The 18,516-nt window shown below is 47.8% G+C and overlaps 1 protein-coding gene across 5 annotated transcripts in view; it reads left to right on the top strand.

Annotated features, from left to right (window-relative positions):
- The window catches only part of RPH3A (rabphilin 3A), a 116,292-nt gene extending 99,213 nt beyond the window's left edge, over nt 1-17,079 (top strand). For all 5 annotated transcript variants that reach the window (XM_053401216.1, XM_053401217.1, XM_053401219.1 and 2 more), the window contains 7 exons: nt 5,131-5,240; nt 6,638-6,764; nt 9,035-9,091; nt 10,806-10,957; nt 13,188-13,269; nt 14,749-14,845; nt 16,832-17,079. In XM_053401216.1, the coding sequence (XP_053257191.1) occupies nt 5,131-5,240; nt 6,638-6,764; nt 9,035-9,091; nt 10,806-10,957; nt 13,188-13,269; nt 14,749-14,845; nt 16,832-16,962 (756 nt within the window). In that variant the 3' untranslated portion in view covers nt 16,963-17,079. The remainder of the gene's footprint in view (nt 1-5,130; nt 5,241-6,637; nt 6,765-9,034; nt 9,092-10,805; nt 10,958-13,187; nt 13,270-14,748; nt 14,846-16,831) is intronic.
- Nucleotides 17,080-18,516: the final 1,437 nt, after the last annotated feature.

Genomic DNA, 18,516 nt, shown 5'->3' with positions numbered 1-18,516 from the left:
ATCTGCCAGAGTTTCTTTAGCTGTGATTCCTGCTTTTCAGGGGGTTGGACTAAATAACTCGAGGGATCACATCATAGCTGTCAACTTACAGATTTGAAAATAAGGGACCAGCAGCCAACATAAGGGACCTGCAGCCTCACCTCTTCCAGGCACTCCAGTCTTCCTGTCCTCCTGCAGTCTGGTCAAACTCATGCTGGTAGCTTCGAGAACACTGTCCAACCAACTTTGTAACCAGAGGTTCAGCTGAATAGAATCTGAATCACAAGGCCTATGCAGCCTCAACTTAAGATGGCTCCCCGGCCTGGCTTTGCACTGCAAAGTTTGCAGCAGCACATGCAACAAAATGGCGTCCAGCATTCAAAAACCCCCTCAGCTTGCATTAACTAGCCACACACAAGGCATGCAAGCTCCACCCCCCAGTCATTCTTAGACTACTTATTGGGTGAGCAACACAGCCAAGCAACACAGTTAGAGCCTCCCTCCTCCCTGGCCGGCAGGGAGGGAGGGAGAGGAGCTGCTTCCTTTGAAATTTAAGGGACATCGTTTAAGGGACATTTAAGGGACAGCAGCAGGACATGGTGCTGGAATAAGGGACTGTCCCTTCAAATAAGGGACACTTGACAGCTATGGATCACATCCAGCTCTATGATTGTATGCAGTGCTGGATTTATGTATAAGCTAAACAAGCTATAGTTTAGGGCCCCACTCTCTTGGGGACCCCAAAATAATTTTAAGGAAAAAACCCTGGATGTACATTTCCAAAATATAAGATAAAAAACAAAAAGGTGTCATGGGCTTTGAAGACACTCAGGACGCAAGGGAGAAACATGTTAAGAGGAAGGCACGCTTGGCAAACCCTCACTGTGATCAACTCCCGCCTGGAAACCAGTGTCCCCACTGTGGAAGGACGTGTGGATCCAAAATTGGCCTCCACAGTCACTTACGGACTCATTGGTAAAACCATGTTTATGGAAGACAATCTTACTCGGCTGTGAGGGATCGCCAAAGAAGAAGAAGAAGAAGATAAGGTAAACAAGCTATAGCTTAGGGCCCCACTCTTTTGAGGCCCCCCCAAAAATTGTAAAGGATAAAAGCACCCTGGATGTACATTTCCAAAATACAAGATAAAAAACAAATAAAATAAAGTATACAGTTAGAGCTTAATAATTATTTCACTATTAATATACTTCTTCTTAATTGTATTTCACTATAAATATACTTCTTAATTGTATTTCAGTTCAACAATTACTTTGATAAAATACATATTTTGTTATTTGCAAATGGCTTTATGTCCATAAATTACCATATGGCATATATGCAACACAAAAAACATCTATGGTTTGTTGTTGACAAAGGACAGCTGGACATATAAAGGGCCCCGTTACCTTCAGTAGCTTAGGGCCTCATCAAACCTAAATCCGTCCCTGACTGTATGAAAACAGTGGTGTGACATTTTGAGGAATTAAGGGGAAATGCACGAACTCCTGTCTCAGCGGAGATTTAGAGAAGGATATCTCCAAGGCCTAAAGCAGCAGCAGACATGAACCAATATCCTCCCTCCTTTCCAAAATCAGAACACAGCACATGCAACCGCGATGTAATTACAGCACTTATGAACTTAGTCGAGTCAGCCAAACAGCAGCACACAGTGTCACAGTGACACACCATAGCAATAAAGGAAATCTTGAGGGTAGTACTAAAACCGGCTTTTAAAAGCCCGAGCAAATAACACACTTTTGACGGGGCACATGACCCTGATCAGCAGAGATGTCAGCTGACCCTGACCAGGGAGGGCATTCCTCCCGTCTCACCTGACCTCCAGAACGAGCTTAACCGCCTGTCAGATTACTCTGTTCCCCTTGGAGAACACAAATCTATGCCACCATGTTTTCAGCTTTTACATTTCAAGAGCTGGTGAGGTGGGGGCAGATAAAGGGTTTAGAGACAGACACAAGGGAAGCTTCCTTTCTCCTTCTCTCATAAGGCTAGAACTCGAACCCGAATCTTAGAACGTCCAGGACGGATAAAAGAAAAGACCTTTCCACCCGTCGCATAGTTAAACCGTGGAAACGGCTCCCACGGGAAATAGCGATAACCAACCGAGATGACCCTGAGATCATCTTCTGAGACTCTCCTTCGTGTGCCTCCTCCTTGAGAGGTTTGGCGGGTGGCAACACGAGAACGGGGCCTTCTCTGCAGTGGCTCCCCGTCTGTGGAATGCTCTCCGCAGGGAAGTTCGCCTGGCACCTTCATTATACACTTTTAGGCGCCAGGCAAAAATGTTCCTTTTAAACCAGGCCTTTGGTTGATCCGATTTACATCCTATGCCCCTTTATAAAAAAATTTTTGGGGGGGCTATTGGGTTGTTGTTTTTATTTTTATGAGGTATTTTTATATCTTTATTCTGTGAACTGCCCTGAGACCCCTGGGTATAGGGCGGTATATAAATTCAATAAACAACAACAACTTGGAAGCCATTAAAATGCAATTGGACCAATTCACAGAGGAGAAAGCCCTCGGTGGTTACTAGTCACGATAGAAGCTGTGCTCTGCCTCCGCAGCTGCAGACAGGAAAATAATAATAATAATAATAATAATAATAATAATAATAATAATAATAATATATTATTTGTACCCCGCTCATCTAGCTGGGTCTCACCAGCCACTCTGGGCAGCTTCCAACAAAGATGAAAAATACATTAAAAGGTCACACATTAAAAACTTCCCTGAACTTCAGATGTCTTCTAAATGTTAGGTAGTTGTTTATCTCTTTGACATTTGATGGGAGGGTGTTCCACAGGGCAGGCGCCACTACCGAGACGGCCCTCTGCCAGGTTCCCTGTAACCTCACTTCTCGCAGTGAGGGAACCGCCAGGAGGCCCTTAGAGCTGGACCTCAGTGTCCGGGCTGAACGATGGGGGTGGAGACGCTCCTTCAGATATACTGGGCTGAGGCAATTTAGGGCTTTCAAGGTCAGCACCAACACTTTGAAATGTGCTCGGAAACGTACTGGGAGCCAATGTAGGTCTTTCAAGACCTGTGTTATGTGGTCTCAGCGGCTGCCCCCAGTCACCAGTCTAGCTGCCGCATTCTGGATTAGTTGTAGTTTCCAGGTCACCTTCAAAGGTAGCCCCACGGAGAGCGCATTGCAGTAGTCCAAGCTGAAGATAACTAGAGAATGCTTCCAAATCCCAGTTTCTGGAAAACGCAGGATGGGAGAGGGCTCTGGTGTTTGGGTCCTGCCTTCAAGTTTCCTATAAGAGCCAGTGTGGTGTAATGGTTAAGAGCGGTGGACTTGTAATCTGGGGAACCGGGTTCGCATCTCCGCTCCTCCACATGCAGCTCCTGGGTGACCTTGGGCTAGTCACACTTCTCTGAAGTCTCTCAGCCCCACTCAACTCACAGAGTGTTTGTTATGGGGGAGGAAGGGAAAGGAGAATGTTAGCCGCTTTGAGACTCCTTTGGGTAGTGATAAAGCGGGATATCAAATCCAAACTCTTCCCCTTCTCCCCCTCCTCCTCCTCCTCCTCCTCCTCCTCCTCCTCCCTCTTCTTCTTCTTCTTCTTCTTCTTCTTCTTCTTCTTCTTCTTCTTCTTCTTCTGTCATAGGCATCTGTTTGGCTATCCTGTTGAAAACAGGATACTGGACTGGATGAGACCCCATAGACCTGAAGCAGCAGTCTCTTCTTATTTCATCTGTGTTAATTAACCCAGAATATCCACCCACTGACTCTTGTTCATGGTCAAATTAAATGTAGTTCCTTTCCCCCCCTTCAACACCTTTCCCCATCCCCAGTTTTTGGGGGCTGAAGTTTTCCGTGCCTGTTCCACAGCCTTTGTCAAAGCTCGTAGCTGCACTCTGTGGGGGGAAACAGGTTAATGAGAATGGCGGGTCTAGAAAGTGGCATTGTTACCGCAAGGTGAAGCCTCTGCTCGAAAATCTAATTATTACCGGGGGTGTAAAAAGATTGGTTTGCTGCAAAGGTTTTTATCCGGGTCTAATTGGTACCTTGGAAAAAAGGAGCACCTGCTGATGAGTGACTCAACTCCTCTAATGGATTTTCTTCCTCTTTGCTCTATCAAAGAGCAGCTCTGCCAAGCTGTGCTCTGTGGGGCAAGGGGAATTCTATGCAACAAAGTTCTGGGGAGGACAGGATTGCTCCATTCTGAACCAAGGAGGCGTTTCCCTTTGCCAAACAAATTTAAACTTTTTGTCCACCCACAGGAAATGTCAGCGAGTTTTCTGAAATGCTCAGACACAGAGCTTTAAATCATGGACTGAGCAGGGGAAAGTTAAATGGGGATAAGACCTCAGCTGGGTCAATTGATCAAGGTTTTTTGCAAGTTTCCTTCTGGTGTCTTACTCAGACCGCCTTGATAAATCCTGCAGAATAAAGGTACCTGTTAAAATATAGTGCATTTGTATGCAAAAACAAACCCAAACCACTCCAATGTGGCTTGATATAGTCCATCAGGCACGATGGCCCATTCAAAGGCGTTCAGATCAGGGAGGTATGTATTTTTTAAAAAAATAATTTTTATTAACCGACCAATCAAATCAAATCACATCACATAAATTCCGAATTACAAAGCCGAATTTTAAATTTTTCTTGAGGGGACCCATATTTCAAGTTCCAAAGGGGGATTCCGATCATCTTCTTGCTACTACGTTAATATCCAAATCAGTCCAAATAAAGTTCATAACTCTATCCAGTCTTATCTTGCTGTTTCCACATCTCTTCTTGTTCATATATCTTTTTCCTTTTTTCCTTTATGATCTCTTCTGATAATCTCCTTAAGCAGATAAACACCAATTATAATCCTGTGTGAATTTTTCCGTTCGTCCAATCCTCATATCGAGATGGTTTCCATATATCATTGCTTTCATAAATAACATCGCTCTTTCCATCATTAATCTCACAATCTGTTGTTCTTAAGTCCCTCTGAGGAGTCTCACCCACAATATAAAAGCAGCTCTATTCCTCCTCCCAGACTCAAGTCCTCCGACAGAACTTGCCAACATGGCGACGGTATTTTTAACTGCGTCATTCCGAAGCTCTTATACTTTCCACCAGATCAGGGAGGTTTGTAAGGACTCATGCATGTTTTAATAGCTCTGCTTGTTTTCCAGTCAAACAAGCTGAGGACCAAGACTTTGAGGAACACCCGGAACCCTGCATGGAATGAGACCCTGGTGTACCATGGCATCACGGATGAGGACATGCAGAGGAAGACATTGAGGCAAGTCAAAGGGTTAAGCATCAAACTTTGAATCAAACATGATAGGATCATTCCTGCTTACATCCACAAAGTTACCTCTGGAGACCTGATGCAAAGCGTCTTCAAAGGTCCTTCTGAGATGGGGCTGGGCGGGAGCTAGGGCTGTTGTGACAGTAGGATCGGTCTCCCTCTGGAGGTTCAGGAGTTCAGCCTACACTCGAGTAGGACTCTGGCAGAGACACATGCCTGACTGGCATGTTCCCTCCCTCCTGGTCGATCGTTCAGGAACTTCATAAGCTTTCTTCAGCCCGAACATCACAGCGACCGATGCCAACCGATACCGGCACACTTAAAGATCCGCAGAGTTTGCGCATCATGAGCGTGACAGACCTCAGCGGCTCAGCATTTTGGCTAATCTACTTTATTTACATATAAACACACACGGAGCACTGCAACATGGCTCCCAATCTCTCTAGCATCAGACAACAAATGAACAAAGGACAATAGTCCCACTTCATGGAACACAGGAACACAAACATCCTGTCTCCGTCACTTCCCACTGTGCGGAGTCAAAACATATACCGTCATGTGAAAGACAACAATCCCATGACTGCAATCATGGAGCAGGAATTCTAACAGTGGACACTCCATCCTTGGAGGTTTTTAAGCAGAGGTTGGATGGCCACCTGTCATGGATCCTTTGGTTGAGATTCCTGCATTGCAGAGGGTTGGGCTCGATGACTCTTTGAGGTCTTTTCCGACTCTACAGTCCTATCATTCTATGACCCTGGAGAGCTGCTACCAGTCATAGCTGTTTATAATAATAATAATTTATTATTTCTACCCCACCCATCTGGCTGGCTTTCCCCAATCTGGGCGACTTCCAACAAAAGATTGAAAATACATTAAAACATCAGTCATTAAAAACATTAAAAACTTTCCCCAAACAGGGCTGCTTTCAGATGTCTTCTAAACATTAGATAGTTGTTTGACATCTGATGGGAGGGTGTTCCAGAGGTTGGGCGCTACTACCGAGAAGGCCCTCTGCCTAGTTTCCTGTTACCTCACTTCTCGCAGTGAGGGAACCACCAGAAGGCCCTCGGCGCTGGACCTCAGTGTCCGGGCTGGATGATGGGGGTGGAGACGCTCCTTCAGGTATACTGGGCAGAGGCCATTTAGGGCTTTAAAGGTCAGCACCAACACTTTGAATTGTGCTCGGAAACGTACTGGTAGCCAATGTAGGTCTTTGACAAGACTGGTGTTATGTGGTCTTGGCGGCCGCTCCCAGTCACCAGTCTCTCTGCCGCATTCTGGATTAATTGCAGTTTCCGAGTCACCTTCAGAGGTACCCCCACGTAGAGCATGTTGCAGTAGTCCAAGTGGGAGTTAACCAGAGCATGCATGTTTGTTCCTTTCAGGATCTCTGTGTGTGACGAGGACAAATTTGGCCACAACGAGTTCATAGGTGAGACGAGGGTGGCCCTGAAGAAAGTGAAGGCCAACCAGAAGAAGAATTTCAACATCTGTCTGGAAAGAGTCATCCCGGTACATTTCACCGTCTTCTTATGTTCTCGTCCCACTCATTGTGATTTTTTGTGTGTCTTTTCTTACGTGAACATGTGTGGACCTGCTCTGTAGCACAGAGGGGATGGGAAGCTGAGTTGGGAATAGTAGGAGAGGTTGTCTGCAGGGCAGACAGTTGGAAGGATGACTTTTTCCAACTAAGAATCAACACGGCGGGTTAAGGAGAAGGAAGCAAATGCTACCCACGGTTTCAACACTGGGCACCTCTGGTTTTAAAGACAGATAAGAGCATAAGCAGACCCTGCTGGGATCAGGCCAATGGCCCATCTATTTTAGCATCCTGTTCTCACAGTGGCCAATGAGACGCCTCACTGAGACGCCCATGAGCAGGATCCGAGCACAGGAACCCTCTACCCCCCTGTGGTTTCCAGCAACTCAGGTCCGCCATACCTCAAGGACCACCTCTTTCCATATGAACCCACCCAGACCCTGAGGTCATCTTCTGAGGCCCTCCTTCAAGCGCCTCCTCTTCAAGAGGTCCAGAGGGTGGCCACACGAGAACGGGGCCTTCTCTGCAGTGGCTCCCCGTCTGTGGAATGCTCTCGCCAGGGAAGTTCGCCTGGCGCCTTCATTATACACCTTTAGGCGCCAGGCAAAAACGTTCCTTTTTAACCAGGCCTTTAGTTGATCTGATTTACTTCCTATGCCCTTTTTATTTAAAAAAAAATATTATTATGTATTTTGTGGTATTATATCTTGATTTTATTCTGTGAACCGCCCTGAGACTCCTGGGTATAGGGCAATATATAAATTCAATCAACAAGCAAGCAAGCAAGCAAGCAAGCAAACAAACAAAACTGTGGAGGCTTAGCCATCAGAGTTAGATAGCTTTCTTCTCCATGAATTTCCCCGGTCCTCCTTTAAAGCCGTCCAAGTTTGTCGCCGTCATCATGGCCTCCTGTGGCAGTGCGTTCCATAGTTTAACTTTGTGCTGTGTGAAGAGTTCGTTTCTTTTGCCCTTCCTGAATCTTCTAACATTCAGCTTCATTGCATGCCTGTGGCTTGCAGCACCGTGAAAGGGGGAGAAAACATTTTCTCTCTCTCTTTACTCTTTCTCCATGGCGTGTATAATTTTATAAGCGTCTTTGCTATCACCTGTTCACTTGCCTTTTCTCTGGAGTAAACGCTGCAGCCTTGATCCATCCCCTGGGTCGGGTAAAGGTGATGTGATCCTTGCACGGTGTGGAAAAAAATGCATGAGAAAACCCCTCTCTTATAATGTAGAATTTGGGGGCCAGAAGACTCAGGGCAGACAAAAGGAAGGAGTCTTCACACAACACAGACCGTCTTTTTTGCTGTATAAGACTCACTTTTTCCCTCCTAAAAAGTAAGGGGAAATGTGTGTGCGTCTTATGGAGTGAATGCAGGCTGCACAGCTATCCCAGAAGCCAGAACAGCAAGAGGGATTGCTGCTTTCACTGCGTAGCGATCCCTCTTGCTGTTCTGGCTTCTGAAATTCAGAATATTTCTTTTCTTGTTTTCCTCCTCCAAAAACTAGGTGCGTCTTGTGGTCTGGTGCATCTTATAGAGCGAAAAATACGGTAGTTCAACTATGGAACTCACTCTCACAGGATGTGCCAATGGCTGCCAACTTTGCCGGCCTTAAAAGTGGTTTAGGCAAGTTCATGGAGGAGAATGCTGTTAGACATGATCATGGCGTACTGTACCCAGTCTGAATATGAGTTGGGGAGAGGACTCTTGTGTTTGGGTCCTGCTCCTGGGCTTCCCATTGTGGCATCTGGTTGGCTACTGTGGGAACAGAATTCTAGACCCCTGGGGCCTGATCCAGCTACAGGGAGGTCTTCTGACACTATGTTTTCAGGATGCGGTCTTCAGCACCTTTACGTAGTGGCTCTGTGCATTGAAACACGTGGGATTTCCTTGTGAGCGAACGCGTGTGCTGTGAAAGTTGTACCATTAATTGGCCAAGGCAGGAATCTTCCGTTACACAAACGTAGGGGGGAAAGCCTCATTGCACTCAGTGGGAAAATACCTCTGGGGAGATAATGTTTGGGGCAGCAGCCTGCGCATTTAATAAACCTGCTTTCATTCAAACACAGGTTGTGGGGGGTTGTTGGGGGGGGGAGAGAAAGGCAGAGATACATTTGAGGAGGAAAAAGTGGTCTAGGACCCCTTTAATTCAGGTTTCCCAGGGACTCTCAAGCTACCTTCTAGACAATATTAAGCCCTTTTTTTCCTCCCCCCATCTTTCACTCGCCGCTAACCCCAAGATGAAGCGTGGAGGTACAACTGGATCATCGAGAGGGATGGCGTTGTACGAAGATGAGGTAAGACATTATCTAGACTGACGGGAGCTTTTGCCTCGTTTTCCATGGCCACAGCTAAGCAGCTGAGGAGAAATGCTAAATTATTTTCTGAGCAGATGCCCTCTTAGAGTAAAGCATATTTTTTAGTTCCAGTGCCTTTATCAGACTGTTAGTGCAGGGCAGGGGAAGGCAGTGATGGTTCAGTGGTTAGATCTGGACCTGGGAGATCTGGAATGATCATGTGAGCCTCAGTGGACCGACTGGCAGTTTACCAGTTACCAGATTCTAATTTTGTTGTATCCCCAAGATTAATGTATATCATTAATATCGTTGTCACTACAGTGGTACCTCAGGATGCAAACGGGATCCGTTCTGGAGCCCTATTCTCATCCTGAATGGAACGTAAGACACGACGGCGCGTCTACGCATGCGTAGGTTGCGTTTTGCCGCTTTTGTGCATGCGCATGATGTCATTTTGAGTGTCTGCGCATGCGTGAGTGGCGAAACCCGGAAGTAACGCGCTCCGTTACGTCCGGGTTGCTGCGGAGCGCAACCTGAAAACGCCAAACCTGAAGCACATTCAGCCCGAGGTTTGACTGTATTTTATTGTTGCTATTTTATTATTATTATTAATGTAATTATGTATGTATTTTTTTCATTTATTGTGGGAGCCTTTTTTGTGGAACGTTGTTCAGCTGCACCGTATGGTCCATGATAAATCCGACAATGGAAAATTTCTGTGGTGCCCCCCAACCCCTTGATGCTCTAAGCACATGCTTATAAAGGTAAAGGGACCCCTGACCATTAGGTCCAGTCGTGACCGACTCTGGGGTTGTGGCGCTCATCTCGCTTTACTGGCCGAGGGAGCCAGCGTACAGCTTCCGGGTCATGTGGCCAGAGGCAATTAATATTTCATCCAGCAGAGCTTTATTTCTACTGAAGGCAAATGAGCCTAAGGGTCAACAAATCAAATACATTCAGGATTGGCACTGTATTATAAGAAATCCAGTAGCAGCAGACAACTTAAAACTTACAATAACTTATAATAAGTCTAAACCTTAACACTATACAGTGGTACCTCGGGTTAAGAACTTAATTCGTTCTGGAGGTCCGTTCTTAACCTGAAACTGTTCTTAACCTGAGACACCACTTTAGCTAATGGGGCCTCCCGCTGCCACCGCACAATTTCTGTTCTCATCCTGAGGTAAAGTTCTTAACCCGAGATACTATTTCTGGGTTAGCAGAGTCTGTAACCTGAAGCGTCTGTAACTTGAAGGGTCTGTAACCCGAGGTACCACCGTATACAGAGCACCACACCAGAAGAAAAAGAGATAGAAAGAGAAAGCGAAACCCAGGCTCCATCTGGCCTTACTTTTATAGCCAGTATCACCTTGACAGAAAGAGATAAGAGAACCAGTTTAAACCAGCTGTACTCAGCTTCTCTGAAGCAATAACCCAAACATCATGAAGCTTCTGCTTGTTGGTTTCACACAGAGAAACTTCCAGAAGCTTCCAGAACCCTCTTGAAGTAATCAGAATAGGAAAGATCTCTGCACATCAGATCAATACTTTCTGCACTAAGAAATGCAGACTGACATAGGCAAGCCTCCAGTCAGGGATGGTTTAGCGGTGATTTCTGCATTGCAGGGGCTTCGGATGATGACCATACAACTCTACAATTCTGTGATTCTATGACTCTATCCCAAAATACAGACTCTCTCTTTGTCCCCCACAGATGGGTCAAGCGGGTGACGTAGAGGAACGGGGCAAAATCCTGGTGTCCCTCATGTACAGCACCCCGAAAGGAGGCCTCGTTGTCGGCATCGTGCGTTGCGTCCATTTAGCGGCCATGGACGCCAACGGCTACTCCGACCCTTTTGTGAAAATGTACGTCCTGGGCACAAACTCCTGGGCTTTGTTGGCGGCCGGCTTTGTCATTTACTTAGGTAAAGGGACCCCTGACCATTAGGTCCAGTCGTGACCGACTCTGGGGTTGCGGCGCTCATCTCACTTTACTGGCCGAGGGAGCCGGCGTACAGCTTCTGGGTCATGTGGCCAACCACATGGCGAACCAGAGCAGCGCATGGAAACGCCGTTTACCTTCCCGCCGGAGCGGTACCTATTTATCTACTTGCGTTTTGATGTGCTTTCGAACTGCTAGGTTGGCAGGAGCAGGGACCGAGCAACGGGAGCTCACCCCGTCGCAGGGATTCGAACCGCTGACCTTCTGATCGGCAAGTCCTAGACTCTGTGGTTTAACCCACAGTGCCAGTCCCTGTCAATTACTTAGTAAAGGTAAAGGGTAAAGGGACCCCTGATCATTAGGTCCAGTTGCGGCCGACTCTGGGGTTGCGGCGCTCATCTCGCTTTATTGGCCAAGGGAGCCGGCGTACAGCTTCCTGGTCATGTGCCCAGCATGACTAAGCTGCTTCTGGGGGCGCACGGAAACACCATTTACCTTCCCGCTGGAGCGGTACCTATTTATCTACTTGCACTTTGACGTGCTCTCGAACTGCTAGGTTGGCAGGAGCAGGGACTGAGCGATGGGAGCTCACCCTGTCGCGAGGATTCGAACCGCTGACCTTCTGATTGGCAAGTCCTAGGCTCCATGGCATAACCCACAGTGCCACCCGGATCCCTGTTAATTACTTAGTCGCTTGCAATTCTGAGAGTGCTCAGGAAAAGTGTGCCTCTTTCCCCGAGATTTCGGTGCTTTGCCATGTAATCTCACAGGACCTTCCCTATTCCTACTAAATCTCGTCGCTTTACCAAATCGTCCAGTTCAGCTGGCACCAGCGTGAGATAATGCAACTCTTGGCAAATATTGCTCTCCAACCCCATGTTTCCAGGACGGAAGTGGCAGGCAAGGGTGTGGCTCCCTTACGAAGAAAGGCTTCAGTGTTTGGGACTTTTTAGAATAGGAAAAGCTGAATTTCTCCAAGCAGAATGCATAGTAATGTTGGGTCCCCCCCCTGATTTATATGCATTTATATGCACGCTTTCCTCTAAATACCCATGTTTGCAAACATTCATTTATTTGTTTTGGCTGGAGGGATGCCTCACAAAATATGGGAAAGTGCACATTTTTGGGCTTGGCTGTGTTCTGGTTCGCATATTGCTTTGGGAACTGTGAATGGGGTTGGTTAAAAGGCAGACTGGACCAACTTTCTGCCCCATCCTTGTTGGGAGGAGATGGAGCCAGAAGGAGGAGGAGTAGCAGAGGGGAAGCAGCAGCATGAGCTCAGTATTGTCTACACTGAACGACAGCAGCTCTTCAGGGTTTCAGGCAGGAGTGTTGAACCTTCTACATGCCTAGCAGTTGCTCCTTCTATGGTGGGAGCGGTGGCCCAACATCTTTGTCACCTGTGGAGAGTCACAGATTCCTCACCTCTGGGATAATCTGTTTTTCTGTTCATATTCCCCCCCAAAAAAAAGAATTACCGTATTTTTCGCTCTATAGGACGCACCAGATGAAAGGACGCACCTAGTTTTGGGGGGAGGAAATAAGGGGGAAAAAGTTCTGAATCCCAGAAGCCAGTACGGCAAGAGGGATCTGGCTTCTGGGATAACCTCTTGCTGTTCTGGCTTCTGGGATAGCCGCTGGGATAGCTGGTCTAGCTTTGTTCGAAGCCTCCGTAGGGCACGGGGAGCCTTCATCCCTGTGCCCTGCGGAGGCTTGTGGGACAGTCCGTGAAGCCTCCAGAGGGCAGCAGGATGAAGGCACCCCGCTGCCCTGCGGAGGCTTTGCACCGCTAACCCCGAAGCTAGAACAGCGAGACGGAGCGCTGCGCAGCGCTCCCTCTCCCTGTTCTGGCTTCTGGCTTAGCCACGCAGCCTGCATTCGCTCCATAAGACGCACACACATTTCCCCTTACTTTTTAGAAGGGAAAAAGTGTGTCTTATGGAGCGAAAAATACGGTAGCTTGACAGTTCAGCAAACCACCTCCCTGCTCTCTCTTTCCACGATTATGCATCACCGTTACATTCCAAAAACTTGGTCAGAAGAGAGACCCTTTTTCCTTCCGTGTGGACTGATACTTGCCCCTTTTAGCTGTTCAGCTGTCTTTCACAATCCTCCACGTTCTGGAGAAAAACGCTCACATCTTCTTCTTTCCAGATGCTTAAAGCCAGACATGGGGAAGAAAGCGAAACAGAAGACGCAGATTAAAAAGAAGACGTTGAACCCGGAGTTTAATGAGGTGAGGCAAGGCTAAGATTCCTGTGTTTCAGGGGGTTGGACTAGATGATCCTTGTGGTCCCTTCCAACTCCACGATGCTATGATTCTAAGGCCTCTTCTCACATTCCATGTGGTGCGTTCGTGAATCTCTGAGATTTTCAGAGCCTGCTTGCCACACACGCCAGTTTTCCCCAGCCTGATGCTCTCCAGAATATTTATTCATCATTATTATTTATGTGCTGTATTAACCTCCCGTTCTTCCTCCCCAAGGAGTCGGGTGACAAACAGATGTACCATTAAAAAAACAAACAAACAAAGCAAACAGTTTAACACATTCTAAAAACACTGTTAAAAACATCTAAAATCAGTTTCTGCAAAGTTCAAAAACATTCTTCCATCCAGTACTTTTTCAGCCACCAAACGCCTGGGTGAAAACAGGAATGTTGTCAGATTCCTCCTGAAAGCCAATAAAGAGGGAGGTACCAGTGCACCTCACTCGGGAAGGCATTGCACAGCCAGGAGCCACCACTGAAAAGGCCCAGATAGGATTCCATTATTATTATTATTATTAACGTTCTTATGTCACATATATATACATTATCATATTACATTACAGGGCATATTATAATATAATTTCCAACGTGTATACAAAGCTTATATACCAAATTTATGTACCTAAAGTTTATATACCAAATTTATGTACCTAAAGAAAGAAAAAAAAAGGGGAAAAAGACATAAAGCCATTTCAAAATAATATTTGTACCAGCACTACAGATTTCCTGTCAATCTCGTTGTATATTCTTTTTTTACAAATGAATGTACTCTTATTATTGTATATTTCTTTACATTTTATCTAATACATTCCTATATCAATATGTACCCTTAATCTTGTTTCTCAACTCAACGTTTCTCTCCAACGTCAAACGAACGCTAGCATTGATAGTGAACCTTTACTATATTTTTGAACATATATCTTATATCTATCCCATTTCCCCATAAATTTTTGTTTTGAATTGCCTCTCAGGCTATTTGTCAACTGCGCCATTTCAGCAAATTCTTGTAGTTTATTATGTTAGTCCGTTATTGTCGGAGCTTCCTTCTTCCTTCCACCCCTTTGCCACCAAAGTCCGGGCTGCAGCCCGGCCCAGATAGGATTCTAGCTTCCATCAGCCCTAGTCAACATAGCCAGTGGTCAGGAAGTCAATACTTTAGAGGCATCCCCAGAAAGGGGCAGTGATGAAGCAGAGATGAGTTTGTGGTGTATATATTGTAGATAGTGAATGCTGGGCTGCCTTCACCTCAACCCATCTATGCTCAGTTCCATCCGTCCCTAGAACTGAACCCCCTCCTCGCTTCGTCTGAACGAAGTTTGACTTCCTGGTTATCGACAGAAGGCTGCTTTGAGCAAGGAGGGGGAGGCTAGCGGACGAAGGCCTTGTCTGCCCCCTCCCCAAAGCCCCACCACTTGATCCCTGATGGAGAGTGTTATCTTTTTGGCAGGAGTTTTTCTACGATATCAAACACAGCGACCTAGCTAAGAAGCAGCTCGACATATCGGTTTGGGACTACGACATTGGGAAATCCAATGACTATATTGGTGAGTGCTATCAGAAACAACAGGCTTGCTTAATTAGGTTTTTTTAAACCATGGTGTCGTGTGTGGGTGTGTAAAAAAAATGAATTTTAGGTTCTTAGGATATCCAGGAATTCGTTGTTAATCAGGTTTCTTTCTCAATAATAATAATAATAAAATACCGTATTTTTCGCTCTATAGGGCGCACCTGACCATAGGGCGCACCTAGTTTTCAGAGGGGGAAATCAAGGAAAAAAATATAATCCCCCCCCTCAGTTCTGGGAGCAGCGGACAGGCTGCACGCAGCCTGTGCACTGCTCCCAGACCTTCTCCCTGCTATTGCGGGAGGTGGGGGAATTCCCCCATCTCCCGCAAAAGCCCACAGGAGGGAGAAGGGACTGACTCGGCCAGTCAGTCCCTTCTCCCTCCTTGGGGAAAAGCCCCCAAGAGTGGCGCGCGCTCTTTAAAGGCTGCGCAGCTCCTGAGGGCTTTTTTGGAGGTGGGGGAATTCCCCCACCTCGTAGAAAAGCCCGCAGATGCCGGGCAGCCTTTAAATAGCGCACGGCTTTTGCGTGCTTTTGCAGGAGGTGGGGGAATTCCCCCATCTCCCACAAAAGCCCACAGGAGCCGCTCACCCTTTAAAGGGCGCTCGGCTCCTGCGGGCTTTTCGACCGAGCTTGTGGGGCTGGCGGTGGGGAGAAGCACTGCTTTCCCCCACCGCCAGCCTCAAAGACCAGACTCTCCTGGCTTCAGAGAAAGCAACGCGAAGCCTCCGGAGCGCAGGCTTCGGAGGCTTCACGTTGCTATCGCTGAAGCCAGGGAGCCTGCATTTGCTCCATAGGACGCACACACATTTCCCCTTAATTTTTGGAGGGGAGAAAGTGCGTCCTATAGAGCGAAAAATACGGTAATAATTTTTTATTTATACCCCGTCCTCCCTGGCCAGAGCCGGGCTCAGGGTGGTTAACACCAGTAAAATTACAATAAAAACATAATGGCAGCAGGGGTGGGGGGAACCGATTTAAAATACAGTGTAAAATATAATTTAAAATGCAGCCTCGTTTTAATAGCAGCCCATAAATCAAAACCATAAGGGCAGGGAAACATAAGGGTCAGACTGAGTCCAAACAAAGGACAGGCGGAACAGCTCTGTCTTGCAGGCCCTGCGGAAAGATGTCAAGTCCCGCAGGGCCCTAGTCTCTTGTGACAGAGCGTTCCACCAAGTCGGGGCCACTACTGAAAAGGCCCTGGCCCTAGTTGAGACCAATCTCAAGAGGTGCTTTGCAGTATCCTCAGTGCAAGGTCTTCCTGGTCCTCCTCCACCCAATGATGCTTTTGGACTACAACTCCTATCAGCCCCACTCAGCCCTTGCTGGCTGGGGACTGATGGGAGTTGCAGTCCAAAGCCCCTGGGGGGAGACCCGGTTAGGGTAGGTGGCGCAGGATATTTGATGGGACCGTGGGCATTGCAGGGGTTCATCTCAGCCAGGTTACCCAGGGCAACTGTTGAGTTTTGGTTGAATGAGATGCGAACTGTCAGATTTAAGGGGAAAAAAGATAACCTGGAAGTGGGGTCCCGGTTTGAGGCCTGCCATGATGCACGGAGGGACGCGGGTGGCGCTGTGGGTAAAACCTCAGTGCCTAGGACTTGCCGATCGCATGGTCGGCGGTTCGAATCCCCGCGGCGGGGTGAGCTCCCGTCTTTCGGTCCCAGCGCCTGCCCACCTAGCAGTTCGAAAGCACCCCTAAGTGCAAGTAGATAAATAGTTTCTGCTTTATAGCGGGAAGGTAAACGGCGTTTCCGTGTGCTGCGCTGGTGCCGGCTCGCCAGAGCAGCTTCGTCACACTGGCCACGTGACCCGGAAGTGTCTCCGGACAGCGCTGGCCCCCGGCCTCTTAAGTGAGATGGGCGCACAACCCTAGAGTCGGACACGACTGGCCCGTACGGGCAGGGGTACCTTATGATGCACAGAACGCCTCTCTCTGCAGCTGCCTTTCTGTCTCTTACAGGTGGGTGCCAGCTGGGCATCACAGCCAAAGGCGAGCGCTTGAAACACTGGTATGAGTGTCTGAAGAACAAGGACAAGAAGATAGAGCGCTGGCACGCCTTACAGAACGAGAACCACGTGGCCAGCGATTAGGAGAAACCGCCCCCCACCCCACCGTACCTGAACCCTCCTCCACCCAACTCCTTGTAGATTCCCAGACGTCTTTCTTTCACTCCTGGGGAAAAGATTCCCCCTCTCGTCTCCTGCCTCTTTCGCCTCCTCCTCCTTAATCACCTCCCTTCTCTTCTTGTTTTCCTTCTTCTTCTCCATCGTCTCCTGCCTCCTTCAGGGAGCAGCTCCTCCTCCCTTCGCCTCTCTCTCTCTCTCTCTCTTCCTTCCCTTTCTTTGTCTGCCTCCTTCTGGGAAGCAACTTCTCTCCTTCTTCTCCTCTATTCTCCACGCCAAGGATAACGGTTCTCTTTTATGTTTTGTATCGTGACCCATTCCTGCCACCGCCACCTTCTCCTGCCGTGGGTGCATTGATGTATAGACTTTTTCAAGCAATAGCCCAGCACTGGAAATATTTTATGTTTGGCCTCTGCTTATCCTGACAGCTAAATGACACCCACCCACCTGACCTGACCCGACCTCGCCGTGCTTCTCCCTGACCTGTTGAAAAGCTCTTTGTACTCTTAAGTGCCCTTGAATTGACCTCCTTGCCCACCTTCCTCCAGTCTCCACCTGGGCATGTGGAAGGTTGCATTCATTCACCTCCTCTTTGCACACCTGAACTACTCTGTGCATCGCTCATGGGAAAATGCACGGCTACGGTTTTTTGATCCGGCTGCTCCGAGCATGTGGGGCGGCTGAAACGAAACCAGACCAAACCAGCCAGATAGCGCAAGTCTTTCGGAAACCCAACGCCTGCGCTGTAGAAAGCTTGGGCTTCCGACTCTTAGCCGCACTTTGGTCTCTCGCCTTTTTCCGCGACCCGCCATAGACGTAATTCCGCCAAGATTCATTTCTGCAGCAGCGTGCAAGGTGCCACCTCGGATACTTTTAAGAACCACCTTCCTCCTTCCCGGTTTGGCAACTACGTGGGCTGAATGGCCAGTTAAAAAAAAGAAATTATGCTGTGCTTCTGCTCCCACCCACTGTGTGGTGCTGTTGGACAAAGTCCTGTTCATGTTAATGGAGCCTGTCTAGGACAGCTGCCTGTCTAGGATAGCTGTTACTGCTCTGGTGCCCTCCAGGTGTTGTCCAACTCTCATGAGCCCTAGAAGCCAGCTTGGCCCGATGGTCAGGGATGATGGGATCTGGAGTCCAATGATACATGGAAGTTCCAGGAGGTGTTCCCATTGACCATGCCCTACTGTTTTTGGAGCACACCCAGAATCTAAGGTTCAGACGTTCAGAGATAGAGGCAGCTTGGAGCGGTGGTGCATTTGCAATATTTGTGCAGGGCCCTTCTTGTGCACAGCAAAGAGCAAGCTTGACCCAGAAGCTTCGGCGAAATGGGGGCAGCGCCATGTGGCTTATCTGGCACTCGAGAGGTTTCCTTGCTGGTTGAGCTAGTTCTCCCCAAAGCCCTCTCCTTTAGCTTGGACTTGTTGGTGGCGGCACCGTCAAAATGCCCACCTGAAATCTCCCAGGTCATGCTCGCTGTGGCTTCAGGCCCGGCATGCATCTGTAGGGATATCCAACATT

This window comes from Podarcis raffonei, chromosome 8, assembly GCF_027172205.1.
Source record: "Podarcis raffonei isolate rPodRaf1 chromosome 8, rPodRaf1.pri, whole genome shotgun sequence".
Classification (NCBI taxonomy): domain Eukaryota; kingdom Metazoa; phylum Chordata; class Lepidosauria; order Squamata; family Lacertidae; genus Podarcis; species Podarcis raffonei.
This window is presented reverse-complemented; position numbering and strand designations above follow the sequence as displayed.